Source organism: Triticum aestivum, chromosome 1D, assembly GCF_018294505.1.
Source record: "Triticum aestivum cultivar Chinese Spring chromosome 1D, IWGSC CS RefSeq v2.1, whole genome shotgun sequence".
NCBI classification, from domain to species: domain Eukaryota; kingdom Viridiplantae; phylum Streptophyta; class Magnoliopsida; order Poales; family Poaceae; genus Triticum; species Triticum aestivum.
This window is the reverse complement of record NC_057796.1, coordinates 409,738,045-409,755,835: the sequence shown is the minus strand read 5'-3', so window position 1 is coordinate 409,755,835 and position 17,791 is coordinate 409,738,045. Positions and strand designations below refer to the sequence as shown.

At 47.3% G+C, this 17,791-nt stretch overlaps 1 protein-coding gene across 2 annotated transcripts; it reads right to left on the bottom strand.

The window, feature by feature from the left end:
- Positions 1–5,833: 5,833 nt before the first annotated feature.
- On the bottom strand, positions 5,834–15,125 carry LOC123182461 (transcription elongation factor SPT6 homolog). Of its 2 annotated transcripts, none has more exons than XM_044595027.1 (17): positions 14,721–15,125; positions 14,500–14,610; positions 14,084–14,219; positions 13,917–14,004; positions 13,685–13,823; positions 13,456–13,591; positions 13,084–13,345; positions 12,811–12,999; positions 12,562–12,672; positions 12,082–12,468; positions 11,827–11,937; positions 10,936–11,730; positions 10,047–10,188; positions 8,817–9,967; positions 8,507–8,716; positions 6,992–7,448; positions 5,834–6,494 (listed from the first exon to the last, which is right to left on the bottom strand). In XM_044595027.1, the coding sequence occupies exons 1-17, from the start codon at positions 14,749–14,751 to the stop codon at positions 6,052–6,054; spliced, it is 4,899 nt and encodes a 1,632-aa protein (XP_044450962.1). In that variant the 5' UTR covers positions 14,752–15,125; the 3' UTR covers positions 5,834–6,051. The 2 variants fall into 2 exon arrangements, with proteins under 2 accessions (XP_044450962.1, XP_044450963.1); XM_044595028.1 differs by having other exon boundaries at positions 5,834–6,491.
- Positions 15,126–17,791: the final 2,666 nt, after the last annotated feature.

Here is a 17,791-nt window from a genome sequence, read left to right as displayed (position 1 = left end):
GACAACCATAAGGCTCCTGTCGGTTGCCGATAACTTTTACAAAACATGATCATCTCATACAATAACGTATATCACATCATGTCTTGACCATATCACATCACAACATGCCCTACAAAAACAAGTTAGATGTCCTCTACTTTGTTGTTGCAAGTTTTACGTGGCTGCCACGGGCTTTTAGCAAGAACCATTCTTACCTACGCACAAAACCACAACGGTGTTTCATCAAGTTTGTTGTTTTAACCTTCTTCAAGGACCGGGCGCAGTCAAATTCGATTCAACTAAATAGGAGAAACAGACACCCGCCAGCCACCTTTATGCAAAACTAGTTGCATGTTTGTCGGTGGAACCAGTCTCATGTGCGTGGACATGTAAGGTTGGTCCGGGCCGCTTCATCCCACAATACGGCCGAATCAAAATAAGACGTTGGTGGTAAGCAGTATGACTATGACCGCCCACAACTCTTTGTGTTCTACTCGCGCATATCATCTACGCATAGACCTGGCTCGGATGCCACCGTTGGGAAACGTAGCATGGAAAACAAAAAAAATTCTACGCACATGCAATGATCCATCCATGGAGATGCATAGAAACGAGGGGAGAGTGTGTCTACGTACCCTTGTAGACCGTAAGCGGAAGCGTTTAACAACGCGGTTGATGTAGTCGAAGTTCTTCGCAATCCAACCGATCAAGTACTGAACGTACGACACCTCCGCGTTCTACACACGCTCAGCTCGATGACGTACATCGTCTTCTTGATCCAGCAAGACGTCGAGGTAGTAGATGAGTTCCGCTAGCACGACGGCATGGTGACGGTGATGGTGAAGTGATCCTCGCAGGGCTTCGCCTAAGCATCGTGAGAATATGACCGGGGTGTAAACTGTGGAGGGGGGCGCCGCACACGGCTAGGCAATTGTCTGGGGTGTGCTAGGGATGCCCCCCACATATATATAGGTGGGAGGGGGAGGGAAGAGGCCATGAGGCGCCCCAAGTAGGACCGAATCCTACTTGGTCTCCTCCCAAGCCCCCCTCCCCTGCCATATATATCGGAGGGGGAAGGAAAGAGGGGGGAGGGGAAGGAAGGGGGAATCCTATTCCCTTTCTTTCCTTTCCTCCTTCCCCTTTCCTTTCCTCCTTCCCCTTTCCTTCTCCACCTTGGACGGCCCATATGGGGGGCGCACCAGCCCCTTGTGGCTGGTGCATTTCCCCTCTTGGCCCATAAGGCCCATATCTTTTGCCGGGGATGCCCGGAACCCCTTCCCGTGACCCGATATGTACCTGGTACCCTCCGGAACACTTCTGGTGTCCGAATACCATCGTCCTATATATCAATCTTTACCTCTCGACCATTTCGAGACTCCTCGTCATGTCTGTGATCTAATCCGGGACTCCAAACAACATTCGGTCACCAAATCACATAACTCATATAATATTATATCGTCATCGAACGTTAAGTGTGCGGACCCTACGGGTTCGAGAACTATGTAGACATGACCGAGGCACCTCTCCGGTCAATAACCAATAGCGAAACCTGGATGCTCATATTGGCTCCTACATATTCTACGAAGATCTTTATCGGTCGAACTGTTATGACAACATACGTAATTCCCTTTGTCCATCGGTATGTTACTTGCCCGAGATTCGATCGCCAGTATCTTCATACCTAGTTCAATCTCATTACCATCAAGTCTCTTTACTCATTCCTTAATACATCACCTCGTAACTAACTCCTTAGTCGTTTGCTTGTAAGCTTATGATGTGTATTACCGAGAGGGCCCAGAGAAACCTCTTCGATACTCGGAGTGACAAATCCTAATCTTGATCTGTGCCAACTCAACAGACACCTTCGGAGATACCTGTAGAGCATCTTTATAATCACCCAGTTACGTTGTGATGTTTGATAGCACATAAGGCATTCCTCCAGTATCCGGGAGTTGCATAATCTCATAGTCGAAGGAATATGTATTTGACATGAACAAAGCAATAGCAATAAAACTGAATGATCATTATGCTAAGCTACCGGATGGTTCTTGTCCATCACATCATTCTCCTAATGATGTGATCCCGTTATCAAATGACAACTCATGTCCATGGTTATGAAACCTTAACCATCTTTGATCAACGAGCTAGTCAAGTAGAGGCTCACTAGGGACACAGTGTTTGTCTATGTATTCACACATGTATTTAGGTTTCCAATCAATACAATTCTAGCATGAATAATAAACTTTTATCATGAATAAGAAAATATAAAATAACAACTTTATTATTGCCTCTAGGGCATATTTCCTTCAGGTGTGTTGCCCCTCTCCCTCCTCTCATATATATAGGTGGGGGAGGAGGGGAGGCAGCCTAGGACGCCCCAAGGGGGCCAGCGGCCTGCCCTCCCCCCCCCTTTCCTTCCTAGGAGGGTGGAGAAGGCAGGAGGGGGGGTGGCGGCTCCCTTGCCTTAGGCGCCCCCTTTCCTTACCTATAGGACCGCCTGCCCTAGGCTCCCTTGCTAGAGTGACAGAAGCTTAAACCCTAGTTTATGTGTTGCTTCTTAAGGGGCTGATTTAGATCCACATGTTTAATGCTATGGTTAGATTTATCTTAATTCTTCTTTCGTAATTGCGGTTGCTTGCGAGAGGGGTTAATCATAAGTGGGAGGCTTGTCCAAGTAAGGACAACACCCAAGCATCGGTCCATCCACATATCAAATTATCAAAGTAACGAACGTGAATCATATGAGCATGATGAAAACTAACTTGACGATAATTCCCATTTGTCCTCGGGAGCGCTTTGCTTTATATAAGAGTTCGTCTAGGCTTATCCTTTGCTATAAAAAGGATTGGGCCACCTTGTTGCACTTTTGTTACACTTGTTACCCTTTACGAATTACCTTGCTACAAAACTACTCGTTATCGATAATTTCAGTGCTCGCGGAAAATACCTTACTGAAAACCGCTTGTCATTTCCTTCTGCTCCTCGTTGGGTTCGACACTCTTACTTATCGAAAGGACTACGATTGATCCCTATACTTGTGGGTCATCATGTATGAGCTGAATTTGCCAGCCACTTCCAAAGTTCACCCTATTTTTCATGTGTCCCAACTAAGAGAAGACTTGACACCAGATATGACTACTTGTTCGGACTTACCCATTCCATCTGATGGCACCTTTGTTCTATTTGAAATTTTGAACAGCCGATGGCGACGCACTCCCTCCGGCTGCCACGAGCAACTCTTGGTTTGTTGGTCCGATCCTGACATTCTCGATGCCACATGGGAGGATGCTCTCTCGCTTTATCATCGCTTTCCTCAATTATCGGCTTGGGGGCAAGCCGCGCGGGTCAAGGAGGGGGGATGTTAGCATCCCAAACAAGCCACTGGGCGGGAATGACAAGAACACTGCCATGGCAACTAAACGTGCGGCGGCAAAAGCGCTGCCATGGCAGTAGTCTCATCCACGCCAGCAGGAAAGGATGACAAGTGGACCAATCAAGGAGAGGTGCGCGCCATTGCAAGGCCAACGAGGATCAAGCAACCCAACAGGAGATTCATGGGCCCGAGTGGGTTAACACTACTTAAAGCCAGGAGATCGAGAGGGAAAGACATCTTGGCTTGGATCAAGGCACGGCATCTACTTTGCCTTCCTCCTTCCTGTATCACTTGTAATCCCGGTTGAGAGAGAGAACAGAGTGTATCTTGTAGTGGAAATACAATTTGAGAGAACTAGTTACTAAAAGCAAACCAACCTATGGTTGGATGGTTAGGAAGACAGTGGTATCCCTAGCCCACCAGGGTTCAAATCCTAGGCTTACATTCGGTGGAAGTAGACGTTTCCATCGACTGCGAGGCGCCTATGATGACTCCACAAAAACTCAAGATGCCATGTTGGCTCAGTCTCTCAATGCTCATAGGGGTAGGATGTGTGTGCGTGCGTTCATAGGTGTGAGAGTATGCTCGTGTATGTGAGCGACTTCGATCGTATTGTGTTCAAAAAAATTATACATTTAGACTGGTGCAGGTACAAAGAGAAGATATATGTTTTTCCTTTGGTGTGTGCAGACTGGAACCCTAGCCGCCGCCAGGAGAAGCCAGCCTTCCGGCGCCGTCCTACAGCGGCCCCCGTCCTCTGATGACCTCTCTGTCGGTAGTGGTGAGGAGGGTCACCGGATGCCGCGCGTGCAGATTGGGTAGGTTTATGTTTTAGGGCCCCAGTGGCCTAGATTTTGAGTCATTACACGTTTTGACTTCGGCAGCGGCGAAGGTGACACTGAATAAAGAAGCTCCAATTCCCCCCTATGAGGCAAACAAGTCAATGTTTGATGATGGATTTGGGAACTAGCCTGTTCAAACAGGGATGTCGTGGCGGCGGCGGCATCCTTATGGTGGACTTGTGCCATCGGGCTCCTCCGTTGCGACAGCATCTGCTCTAGCACGGATGTGGGGCTTGGGAGATAGTCGAGGAATGGATACGGATAGTGGTTAGCATCAACGACATCTGAAAGACGGATCTTGTGTTGGGTTCGTAGTTGACGGTTAGCAAATATGGTTTCCTCCTCCAGTGTCTTAGTCATGCGGGAGTGCCAAATCTAGAGTTCGCATGTCCAGGCTATCGCCCCGATCTGATTCATTCAATGGCGATGACTTCACCTTTGATGAGCCACCTTGGAGGTCGGTCTTGATTGTAATTTTCCTTGGTGTGGTGGTCCTTTGTGCAAAGGCGTTCTGATGTCTTTCCAATTTTGTTATGTCGATGTCTACGTGGTTTGTAGTTGTACTATGATCTTTATGTTGTGAATGAAACACGTACTACCATGCAAAAAATAATGATGCAAGGATGGCGGTTGGATGATTTGATCTTTTCGACGCTCTATTTGTGATCCTCAATGTAGGATAGAATAGATAAATAATTGTGTGTGCGGTCGAGGGTATCATGAACGCCAAGGCTGTGGTGTTGAGATACCCATTTGTACATAAATTTTAGCAACAAAAGAAAAAGCTTCCATAAGTCGGAAAGCTACAAATACCATAGGGAGATAATATGTTGTTTCAGAGAAAGCTTGTATCTCACACCCCAAAAGGGAAAAGCCTGTATCGACGATCTGATTTGTGACAGGTCTGTTACTGTGCCATCCAAAATATTTCTGGCAAACAGAGTCTGAAGATTGTCCCACAAAATTTGACACAAAACATTCCATTTTTACTAACCAGTTGTATCATGACCGGGTACAAAAACTTCTCATTCACTACACCTTTTGCGGCGACCTTCTTTCTCTTGTTTTTCTTTTTTTGCGAATAACCTTTTGTGACCATCTGCTTATGCATAGGGGCTCTTGCCTGACAACCGAGGGCTGGATTTGGACCTCAACTATAAAAAAAGATGATAAAGCAGAACCACGCATTAGTGCTGCGTCTCCGTTCAGGTCCCAACGAGGCGGGGGAACCAGGCGGGACAAACTTGCATAAGGCCTCGTTCTCTCAAGAGGATTCGAGGCGGTTTAGGGGTATTTTGTACATAGCCTAACGGATGGCAGCAGCAAGTAACGAGCGCATGGCCATGTCCTGATAGATAGATCCCGGGCACGCAGGAATGAGGGATTCGAAGCACTGAAAGGCTCGTGCGCCGACGCGGAACAATAATGCAAAATGCTTCCTAAAATAAGTGCTGTAGCCACATCAAAGCACCCATGTAAGCTCAAACTTGTGATGTACTAGTAAATTATTTATCTGAAGCTACAACTGCGCATGTTATACACATCGACACCACTAGGCAAACTAACACGATGACAAGCGTAATTAAACATAGACATCAATCATAGGAATACCGAGACTACCAAGAACCAAGATACCAAATGTCTGGAAACTGTACATGCATTGAAACATAAGGCCGTCCAGAATATAACAAGACCAGCAGCAGCAACTAGCAGATTACCAAGTCCCAAAACAGTGCCAACTTTCACCCATCGACAGCACTAGGCAGAAGCATAACAGGGTTCAAACATAAAAACAAGTTTCCACTTGATAGATCTACGGTAGGTAGTTTATGGTTTATGCTGCAAAGCAAATATCCTTCACCAGCCCCCACCGCCAGACCCCCACCCACCTCCAGAATCCTGTGCTGGGACGGCCTTCTTGGCGCTGCCCCATCCTGAGTCGTCACCAGCAGCACCAGGAGTAGTAGCTGCTCCCCAGCCTCCGGCGCCACCGTCAGTGGCAGCAGCGGCAGCAGGTGTACCCCAGCCTCCTGCGCCACCGTCAGTGGCAGCGGCAGAAGCAGGTGCGCCCCAGCCATTATCCCCACCGCCACCACGGTTGCTGTCGCCCCCACCACCCCATCCAGCATCCCCGCCTCCAGATCCTCCACCAGTGCCCCACGCACCTCCCCCACTGCCTATGTTATCAGTCCATCCTCCACCACCGCCACCATCACCATCACTGCCAAAGTTACCTCGACCCCGACCCCGTCCACGTCCACGGCCGCCAGAACTGTTCCTTGAATCAAACCTGCCTCCTGCTTAGGAGAAGAAATGACAAATTAAGATTGATAGCGTACTTCTGAACATCCTTTAACATCTTATTTGTTTGGCAGGATCTTAGTGACAACTCTATGAAGCGATGGTGATCAACAAACACGGGAGACAGAACAAGAATAAGACCAGCAAAACTAATACAGGGTAGGTTTGAAAACCACTGAGAACAGGGGAGATCAGATTATTTTCCGTGACACGAAGTTCAAAACAGTTGCTTCATCAGAATCAACAAAACTTATATGAAACTAGCCATATAATGTGGTTCCAGTAATTCGTTTAAAACAGTTGCTTTGTGGGTACAGGCTTCAACAAAACTAGCCATAATATGGTTCCAATAATTCCAGTAAGAAAATGAGGACAGGTCATCGACACGAAGATACACTATGCAAGCAAATGTCAGTGGTAACGATGACGACACAATTGAATGCAGATGTGCTTGATAACCAAGTATTGCAAAAAGCAAACACATTCAAGGACTGACCTGATCTTCCAGAAAAGTGTCTGTCCCTATCATTATCACCATCTCCCCTCCTTCCGTCATTCGCGCCACCAGAACCCCAAGCTGAATTTTTCATAGGTACCATTGCCGCAACATTTCGCATTGATGGGCCAGCATCAGGTGGTGGTTTGTCAATATGTTTTTGAAAATATGACACAAGACGATCAATGCTGTCAAAATCTTTCTTCCGGAATCTGAAGCCCTTTGGGTATAACCCAACATACTCATGATGTGGGTTTGTACTCCTGATGTAAGATAATATGAAGGTGCCTGGATGTTCATGAGATATGCCAAAACAATAGACTATTCTCATAGGATTCTCTGATTTCTCGGCCCTCAACATATCATCAACTTCGCCTTTTAACCCTTTCCTGAATTTGCGATAAGAGAGCATGCTTTTCAGGTGGCCTACCAATGGATCCACATATCTGTCTATTACCTGCATATTTGTACAAGGAAAGAAACATACATTTACCAAAAGTGAAAACAGATGCCAATCTTGACTGCTACAACAGAAATGGAACAAGACAATAGCCAAAATACCACTAGTCAGAACCGAACTTGCCAAAATACCACTATAGAAAACCGACTTGCCAATATAGCACTCCAAGCTCAGTTTTCATTGTCAAAATAGCACTTCCGTCAATTGTCAAACTTTTTCTGTTAGTCAAACCGTTAGGGATCAGCTTTTTGAGTATTCCAAATTTACCCCCATAGCAGCTAACCCTAATCACGTTTCCTCTCCAGCCCCTCCCACACCCAGCAGAGAGCCATGGCGGCGCCTCCCTGCAGCCCCTCTCTCCCTCTAACCCTTTGCGACACTCACCCCGTAGCCTCTCCACTCGCCGACCTCCTCCCTGGGCGCGTGGCTGGGAAGCCAGACACCCGTTGATCCTGCCCGCAGGCGCGCGGCTGGGAAGCCCGGCGCTTGTCGATCCCGCCCACGGGCGCGTAGCTGGGCCATCCAACGCCTCAGCTCCGGCACCAATCGGCCCTGCTCTGCCTCATCCTGCCTCCCTGCTGCTTGCCTGCCTGGGGCCTCCCAGTGCCTCCATTGGTGCCCGCTGCAGGAACTCTAACCTGCTAAGCCGCCCTCTTCTTGGCATTGCCAAGATTACCTCGACCGGTTCCTCTGTTGCTATATTGTTGTTAAATGATGCAAAGTGAGATGGTTTTTAGTCTGTTGTTATATGTTGATATATTCATGTTAATTTGGTGCTGAAATGTTGCCCTGTAGGTGCTCTTCTGTGAATAAAATTTAAGCTTGGGATGTGAAGAGGTAAGGTCATGCAAGTCCTTTTTGGATGGTGTTAGTCTCAGTTAGCCACTAGTGGTATTTTGGATAGAGAAAACTGAAACTAATGCTATATTGGAAAGTCGGTTTTTCATAGTGGTATTTTGGCAAGTTCGGTTCTAACTAGTGGTATTTTGGCTATTGTCTGCAAACTGATGTCTACAGAAAAATTGCTATGGAAATCATCTTGTATGTAAACCAACCTCATCAAGATCTTCAAAAGTTTCATCACCAATGGTCAGTGTTTTTCCGAGGCGAAGCAAACTTGTAATATCTTTATGATCTTTTCCACTTTCGGTTATCTCCTTGTGTGCAAAGACACCATCAAAGATCTTCAGGGTCAGTGTTAGAAATGATGGGCCCCTAGAGCTAGGCCGAATGACTTTCTCGCCAGGCTCTTTGTCCCCCAGGAACTGTTTCAATGAGTTAAGATTAGATACTATTACAGAAAGGGAAAGAAGTTAATAAAGAAAGTAAAGGGACAGAAAAGAACTATTCAACAGGACAACACACCTGCATTGCCTCTTCCGCCGTCAAATTCTGAAAGTGAGGATGAACAATCATCCTGGGCTTGAAATGTTTCTTCGCTTCCTTTTGTTTCCGAGCCTTGTCATCCTGGGTCAGAACCACCTTTTGTGCACGATAGTATGGATCATGGTTACTTCTCGAGAATGGCCATCTACTCATTTCACTCTGCTTGCATGTTAGGTAAACTATGAACCTATTTTTATTCACATTCTTAATTTTGCCAGTTAATACATCGCCTTCATGTAACTGCAGTGATTCTAGATCAAAGCCATCATCAGAATAGTTGTCTCCCATAACTATGGCTTTCAACCCAGAATCAAAGGTGCAAATTATTCGGTTATCTTGTATATGCCGAACAGTTACTTGAACAATCCTTCCATCTGATATGTTGTCCTCAGTTTCACCAGAAAGCAACCAGAACTCCTCATCTGGACTTGGCTCGGCATAAGGGGTCCTCCGATCTTTGAAACCACACTTTAGCTCCAACTTTATGTCTAACAACGTTTCTCTCTTATCATCTCCGATGCTTCTGCTGTATTCATCTATGTCAAGACGGTCAAGTTGATCCTGCTTCTCTCTCACATGCTCAATTGCCATCTCTTGCTCATCATCATCCATCTCATTCGCTTCAAGTCCATCCGCGGCACAGACATCCTTGGCCAAATTCTTCGCCAACGCATATGATTCAGGATGGATCCTTGTATCCTCAAGAAGATCAATGATCTGGGCACTAGCTGCAGCAGCACCACTTCGTCGGACGCGTAAAAACCCAGACGCATTCATGAATACTTTCCTGCCTAAGGGTTTCACCAGCTCCTTGCGGCTAAAAATGGATCCCTCTCTTACCAACTCCTTCTGCAAAGCTGAAGCTTTGCGCGGTCCCAGACCAGCAACAAACTGCAAAGTGGAAAAATGCCACTCATGGCTAGCAGCAAGATTAACATCAAAACCGATCTGATTTGTCGCATCGACCATTACTTGCTCAACAACTTCATACTTCTCATCGGGAGTAAGGAACTGTTCAAGGGGGTGTAGTTTCCATGACAGTATCTCTTTCCCGGGTCCACAAAGTGTTGCAACCATCGCCAAAGGATTTTGCAAGTACCGACCAAGGGCCACAGCACGCTTCACGATAGCTATACATAATTAAAAGTACATATTTAGAAAAGTTCGTGACCAAAAGAGCAAACAGTAAATCAACATGTTGTACTATACCTGACTGGGCAGGCAGCTGATCTGAAGATATTCGAGAGTTCTCGTACAAGCGAGGCACAGATTCATCACCATAGACAATGCTGAAATTTTCCATTTGTGGGTTCACATCTCTTGGGTGATCTTCCACCATTTTGAAAATAACCTATACAAAGCAAACACATTATTTTATTGACGCTATCTATCCACATTCATGCCAAATAAGAAACTGAACAGAATGACAGGAAATATTCATTTGAATATAAATACTGGAGCGAGCACCCAGCCAATAACAACTGTCGGAATCCTATATACCTAAGGGAGTCAAACTTGAAAGCATGCCACCTCATCATACAACCAGGAAGGGGATAATGCCCACCTCAACATGCAATCATGCTAGGAAGACCCACCACAACATTCAACTATGCATGGGATGATGTTTTCCATTCAATACTTATATTCAATAAATATTGTTACAACTCTACACTATCAAATATAACAAGTCATATGTATATTTTATTTTGGTTCTCATGTTACCAACCGAAATTTTCATCAACCAATTCCCGCAGCAACGCGGGGGTATCCTCTAGTTTTTATGATGGAAGAGTGCCAGTAAGCATTAGAAGGAATTGCCAACCCAGGGAATCCCCTAGCAGAACACGTGATGGCATTTCTGTGTCTACACATCACAGTAGGAGAAAAATATGCTTGCATGCAATTGACAAAAGAAGAGCAACAATAATGATTTCTGCATTGGCAACGATAACTGATCACATGTGGTCGTGACCGGACATGGTGATACATTATGACAGCCGAAATAACGAACAGATGAAAGGAGAACAAACATCAAGCATATACTTATGAACAGAAACAATAACAGCCATAATTCACTTGCAAACAAATAAAATAATACCTCATAAATATCATCCTTGAGTTGTCTGCAGTTCAAATTCGAAGCTCCTACACACACAACATGTGGCGAATGGTCAGTCATGAACTTCAGAACCCTCTGCTGGTCATTTCTCTTACGCTGCTGCTCAGCAACACCTTGAGATCTAAGACTAATAGAACCAGCATACAGAACATCAACCAATTCTCCTGATGAGTCTAGCATTACAAATGTGGTTGCTGGCTTCCCAGGACCCCAGCAGCAGGCCATTACTCTTAACTCTGACTCATCATCCAGATCAATGTCCGCATCCTTCTTGTCCGCATCCTTCTTCTTCCAAGGAGCAACAGAAACCTTGTCCCAGAACTGTTTCCCATATTCCATAGACAGAAAACATTTGGCTTTTGCTGTCAACAGTGATCGAGCTTCCTTTTCCATTGCTGGAAATAGAAAATTCAAGAAGGCATCATCCAGTATCATCTTCCGTTGCTCATCCCACAGTTGTGCAGACTTGCTGACACAGTCACTTAAGTAATTCTCACGAGCCTCAGACATGAGCGCTTTCTTTGCATCCTCTGGCAATGTTATGGTAACCTTGAGAAGCTTTTCTTCCTCTGCTTTCTGAATAAGAAGCCACTGTGCATCTCCAAACTTGCTTAGTGGTTTCTCTTGCAGCCACTCCACACCTGATAATTGGTGGTAAGTATCTATGACCGAACTGCCCTCAGGTGTGGGCTTTGTTGATACAACTGCTTTATCCATGAAGATACCCCTGATATGCTTTTTTACAATAGGCTCACAACCGATCTCAACTGCTGCCTGATAAGATAAAAATAAATGAAACTGGATCAAGTCAGATGAAATGAATAGCCTAGCTTCCTATGAGGACTGGTTAAACTTGTAAGATGTTGGTACCATGTGTCTGGCACCCCGAAGGACATCTTGTGACGTTTCAAACATTGCGCATGTGAAATTTGCAGCAACATCTTCAGGAGAATCTTTCCCACTGTCAAGCTCACCCGCTTCCTGAAAGCAGCAGAAGCAGAAAAGGTGTCACGGGTACAATAGATTTAGCCAGGACAGAATGTCATATATGCAGATAAAGGATAGGTTGCATATGCAGTATCCTTCCATAGAAGGATAATGCAAAGTGTGAGTTAGATCACGTACAGGTATCCTCGTTAAAGTTAGATGTTGGCCTAATTGCTCAGCACTCCGACCAAATTGGTTAGCAACCTCCCACAATCCTGCCTTGTGACAAATACTGTACAAGGATTTCCTTTTTGGTCGCTTAAATTGACCTACTTCTTCAACTTCACCAGGAGGGAAATGTAAATTGAATTTCGCGTCAACATCCTCCACTTCTTTCTCTGATTTTGCTTCCTTCAGTGCATCAATGATAGAGTGGTAGAGTTGTCGATTAAGTGCCTGCCTTGTAACATCGTCTATTCTTCGTTTCTCGTCATCATATCTTCTCTCATAATAAATCTGCAAAGCAACCTTGCGCTTCTGAAGAAGAAGCCACTTTCTGTCTAAGGTCTGAACAGCCCAAAGCAGCTACAAACAACAGACAAACTGTGTCAGCAATTGTAAAATCTTGATAATCAGGGGGGCCTAACACCTGTCTAGTAGTGGACACTGGTCAGTTACCTTATGCCACTTCATTTTACGCGTCTCTTCTTCATTTGCTTGTTCATTGGCATCGTTATCTTTTACCAGACTCAGGCAACTTTCCTTCCTATACATTGCAATGAATGGAACCTGACAGGCAACAATACCTATGTCAGCACATCAGACATAAGAAATTACGCACAGAGATGGAATCTGATGTGAAACAATAACCAAGTCAGCAGATCAAACATAAGAAATTATGCAATGAGATCCTATAGTTTTTCGTACTTCAAATTTGTGGGTATGTAGCATGTTCAAGACATTCACGATGTCGCTCTGATGAATCTCCCTGTTCACTTGCTCTTTGCCAAAAAGGGACAGAAATCCATCCCCGGTTAGTTGGTTGTGTATCCATACACTTTCCTCCTCACTATTTGCATCACCATCTATAGGATGGCCAGTTAACTCTTCAGACAGCTGAGGAAGAAGCAATTAAGAATCAGATACGCATTACAAACCAAAATCAAGACAGACATCCAACATGTCTAACTGGTAACTTACCTGGATCCTCTCAGGTATATCAGTTTCTTTTATCTGCTCATCCTTTGGTGTCATATACTTTTCTGCGAGAATAAATGGTTCAAACTCATCTTCAAGCCTGTTTCCTCTCAACTCGCCGGAATTAATAGCATCCCTCTCAAGCTCTTGTTTTCTTAGTGCTAATAGCTCATCAACATCCCCAAATATATCATGGGCCTCTTGTAGCGCAGATGATGATACACCTGCAGCTTGTCGCAGAGGCTTTCTTTTAACCTTCTTCCTTCTGCAGTACAATAGCATGTGTGCATTTAATAATAATAACAAATATAAGGTCTGAATAATTTCACATGGATAGAGAACCATTAACACACAATACGGAACATAAGAGCATACTTCACAACTTGGCCATTCACATCGATTTCCTCTTCGTCCACAATGAAATCGCCCATTTCATCATCCATATCATCTTCACCAACCTCATCTTCATCTACCTGCTGATCCTCCTCGACAAAATCCTCCTCAAACGGTTCTGAGCAAATGATATTGCAGCAAATTAAAAATTAGACAGGAAACTTCCAGCATTGGAAAACAAGCAAAGTGAAGAGGATTCAGAAGCAGGTACCTTCATTACCAAACAAGGAGCTACGAACTGTCTCCTCAGCAGTCCGGCTTTTTCCTGCTCCGTCATGATCGGAGAAGCCAGAGCGCCCATCCATTTCAGATTCCCGTCCTGCCTTCTTCAACCGCTTAAACTTATTTTCCTACCGTCAGCAAAATGAGAAGGCACATTACTGAGAAGCATGCAAAAACTCATGGAAGTCCAAAACAGACACAAAGATTATCTTAAAGCATACAGGAGGCTTCGGACGAGTGATGCCAGTAATGTTATTATCCTGGAGCAACATGTAGTCATCCTCATCAAGCTCGAAATCCTCCGTCTCTCTGGCCACATTTCTTGCAGTTTAGAAACTCATAAAGAATAAGACACTCTGTTTCATGACGAGGCATAAAAAGCAACTACCTCTTCTTCTTTCTTTTCTTTTTCTTCTTGCGTCTTTCATCATCACTAGCTCTCGCCTCCTCCTCCTCCTCTTCCTCGTCTTCATCCGCATCATCCACTATGAAGCCATCCTTCTCGTACTCATTCTGTCCCTCATCTGCTCACAAACAAGGTCACCCAATTATTGCTATACTAGCTCGAGAACACAATCACAGGCGATTCGACTAGAAAAAGGCAACTGCTGCAAACTGTAATCGATAGCAAAACATCGTAATACACAGTAAAACCAATCGAAATAAGAAATCAAGCAAGAGAACGCCCGAAACACAGTACCGCACAGCACATAAAAGCATCTCAATCGAGAGGAAAGGATAGCTCCAGCCAACAAATCCCTCGCGCAAGCAAACGTAATGGAAAGATCGTTAGGAGAAACTAACCTTCATCGTCCTCCTCCTCGTCCTCATCGTCGTCCTGCTCGTCGACATCATCCCTGGCCCTCCGCGACGGCCGCGGCTCGTCCTCTTCCTCGGCCTCGATGAAGTCGTCCTCTAGGGTTCCAACAGAAGCGCAAGCTTTTCCCATCAGAAAACGCGCACAAACCGCCGCCGAGGGCACCAAAACACGCGAAACCGCAGGAATCGGCAACGAAATCGCGTACCTTCGTCGTCGGAAACCACCGTGCGTCCCATTGTCCTCGAGGCGGCGGCGGCGCAAACCCTAGAGCGCGAGAGCGGTTGTGTCGAGAGCCTCGGGGGGGAGAGGGGGCCTCCTTATATGGGCATCGCGGGAGGCCGCGGGCCGCACGATCGCACCGCGCGTGGGGCGGCGGAATCTAGGGTTTCGAGGAAGGAGGGAGCGGCCCGGGCCCGAGCCGACGCCGAGGGGGCGCGGGCGATGCGAAGCGCCTGAGCCGAGGGTTGACCGACTTCACCCGACGGCGAGGAGGCGAATCCGGCGGCGGCGGCCGGGGAGCCGCGAACCGTGGGCTGGAGCGGCGGCGAGGTCGAGGCGGGGCGTCGCCGGGGGCTTGGAGGTGGCGGTGAGGAGTGTGCTGCGATTGGGGACAGGCCGGTTAAGTAATGAATGGATTTTGGGGGAGTTTGTTTTCAATACGGCCCCTGTAATATCTGCGAGTGGGCTTCTGCTTTGCTTCCGGCGAGGGTATTATTGTGACATCGTTCTTTTGGCAGGGTCTAGTGGTAATATTCGGGTCAACTTTTCAGCGCCCGTTGGATAGATGATCGCACCCAAAATGCATTTGTTACCAGCCCACCTCAACACTGTCAAGATAAGATTAGCACCCTTTTCAAAAAGAATATACTAGTATTAGGGCATCTCCAGCAGCTACCCTCGAACCACCTGCATACGTCCGGACCGCGCGTGCCATCCACCGAGGTCCTGCATCCGTCCACAAGGCATGCGGACGCACTTTCTCCCGCAAACCGGAGACAAACGTGGGGGCTTTGCGTGCGTCCGGACTGCCTGCTTCTGACCACCCTGGCCCACTCAAAACCGTCCTTCCTCGCCCGCGCGTATTTCTTCCGGTGCCAGCTGCCCGCATTCATGCCGCCGGTCGCTCCCCATTGAAGCCGGCTACATAGCGGACACGACCTTTAACTGGCGCCGGCATTGAAGCGGCGCACCGGCCGAGGGCGTCGCCCGCGACGCGTCCCTGGTGTTCACGCATGTTCAATGCCTAAGAAGCGTTACTGGACGGGACGGGACGGATATTTACCACGTCCGTTCAATGCCCCGTTCGTCCGTATGCCGCCATTAAGCAGGCTCGCCGGCCGAGAAACCCACTCCGGCAACGTGCATTGACGCACCCGGACGCCTGGCCTCAACGCACTCCGCTATTTATAGGCGTCCACACCCGCTCTAGTCCATGCCACAACACAAGCCGCTCCACATCCTCCTCCCTTGCACCACACTCGCCATGACAGCCGGCGGCAACGCTCTGTGGGAGAGCCCATCGACGGAGATAAAGCATGAGTTGGCCGCGCCATGCGGCCGCCTGGCAGAGCCGCTGTACCAGGCGGATCGAGGCCGGCCTGCCGTCCAGCTTGCCCGAGGTCTCCGACGACGAGGACGACCCCACGATGGAGACGGACTCCGACGACACCGCACCGAAGCCATCGCCTATGCATGCCATCTTCACCATGGCGCAGGCGCACTACAACGCCGCCATGGCGGAGGAGCTTCCTACGTCGGTGCCTTTGTCGGTGTTGCTAGAGCAGCACCGGCTGGCGGAGGTCCAGATCGATGGTGAGTGTGTGAGCCAGGAGGTCGTGGCGTCCATGGCCGCGATGAACCCCAACTTCATCGCGGAGCAGCATGTAATGCCGCCGCGGAGGCGCAGCTACAGGTGATCGCGGATGAGAACAACGCTAGCTTCGCCTCATGCACACCGCCGACGAACCATCAGGCGCCCATGTGGGACGACGACAGTGCGGGCGCCACCATTTCCATCATGGACCTCACGTCCACCAGCAACGGACAATGCGCGGACTCCTCCGAGGATGAGTAGGGCACAGGAGGCGGCAGGGCCTTGTGTCCCATGTGGGTCGGTCCGTCTCTCGTGTTCTACTCTTCCTCGCCAGAGACCACAGCTTCACTTCAGTGGTCTTATCGTCGGTGCTCGACAGCAGTGAAGGATGACAACGGCATGGACGACAGATGCCGCCGTAGGTAGGTTCAGGGTCGGGTCGGATGGTTCTTTTGTTCTAAATGTTTGCAATCTAAAAATTCGTCGTGTTTGCGTGAACTTCGTCCGGTTTGTATGAAAATCCGACCAAGTTTGAACGAATTTCATCTGGTTGTGCGGATTGTTGTTGAAATGTATGCGGGCAGCGTTGGATGGCGGCCTCCTGCATCCATGTCCACAGACTGGTCCCCCTGTCTGTGAATGGGTGTGGGAGGAAATTTGCGGGTTGCCATTGGAGACGCCCTTAACAATGCAAATTATGGATTGATCTACATTCGAAATAAGATGACATGCGCAAAGGTAAAGTAGATTATCATTAACAACCTTATTTAGAGCATCTCCAATAGAAGATGCAAATTTGGAGATGTAAAACAGAAGATGTAAAAAATTACATCTCCGGAAAAGAGGCAACTCCAATAGATGGTGCATATTGAAGATGTAAAAGAGCAACTCCAATGGAAGATGCAAACTAGAGATGTAAAACCGACCGCCGGCCGCAGGGATGTGTACAGCCGCATTTGCACATTGAAATTTCATAATTCTACCAACAAAAATGCATCATCAATCAAAGTTTCAAATCCTACAAGAAAAAGTCAAATGTCTCAGCCAAAGTTCTTTATCCAACAAATGAAAATGCACATAAACATCATTCAATTTTCGTCATGTCTGTTGTCAGTGGTGCCATTGTGGACGGTGGTATGATCATCATCATCAATGGCTAATTGTCGACGTTTTCATACGTTGAAGTCTCGCTGCCACGAACTCCACCGGAAGCACCTTCATTGCCACCTCCCATGCCGCTCATGTTGCCATCGAAGCCACCTCCGATGCTACTCATCATGTTGTCGCCGAAGCCACCTCCCATGCCACTCATCCTATTGCCGTCGAAGCCACCTCCCATGTCGCTCATGTTGCCGCTGAAGCCACCTTCCATGCCGCTCATGTTGCCGCTGAAGCCACCACCTATGCCACCGAAGCCACCATTCACGTTGCCACCAAAGCCACCTCCCATGTTTCCACCAAAT

What these genes read in the sequence shown, in the direction of transcription:
- LOC123182461 (XM_044595027.1), bottom strand. Translation starts at nt 14,751, where the DNA reads ATGGGACGCACGGTGGTTTCCGACGACGAAG. An exon ending in GGTGGTTTCCGACGACGAAG is followed by an intron (nt 14,611 to 14,720) that starts GTACGCGATTTC and finishes TTGGAACCCTAG; the next exon opens with AGGACGACTTCATCGAGGCC. An exon ending in TCAAGGATGATATTTATGAG is followed by an intron (nt 10,189 to 10,935) that starts GTATTATTTTAT and finishes TGCTTTGTATAG; the next exon opens with GTTATTTTCAAAATGGTGGA.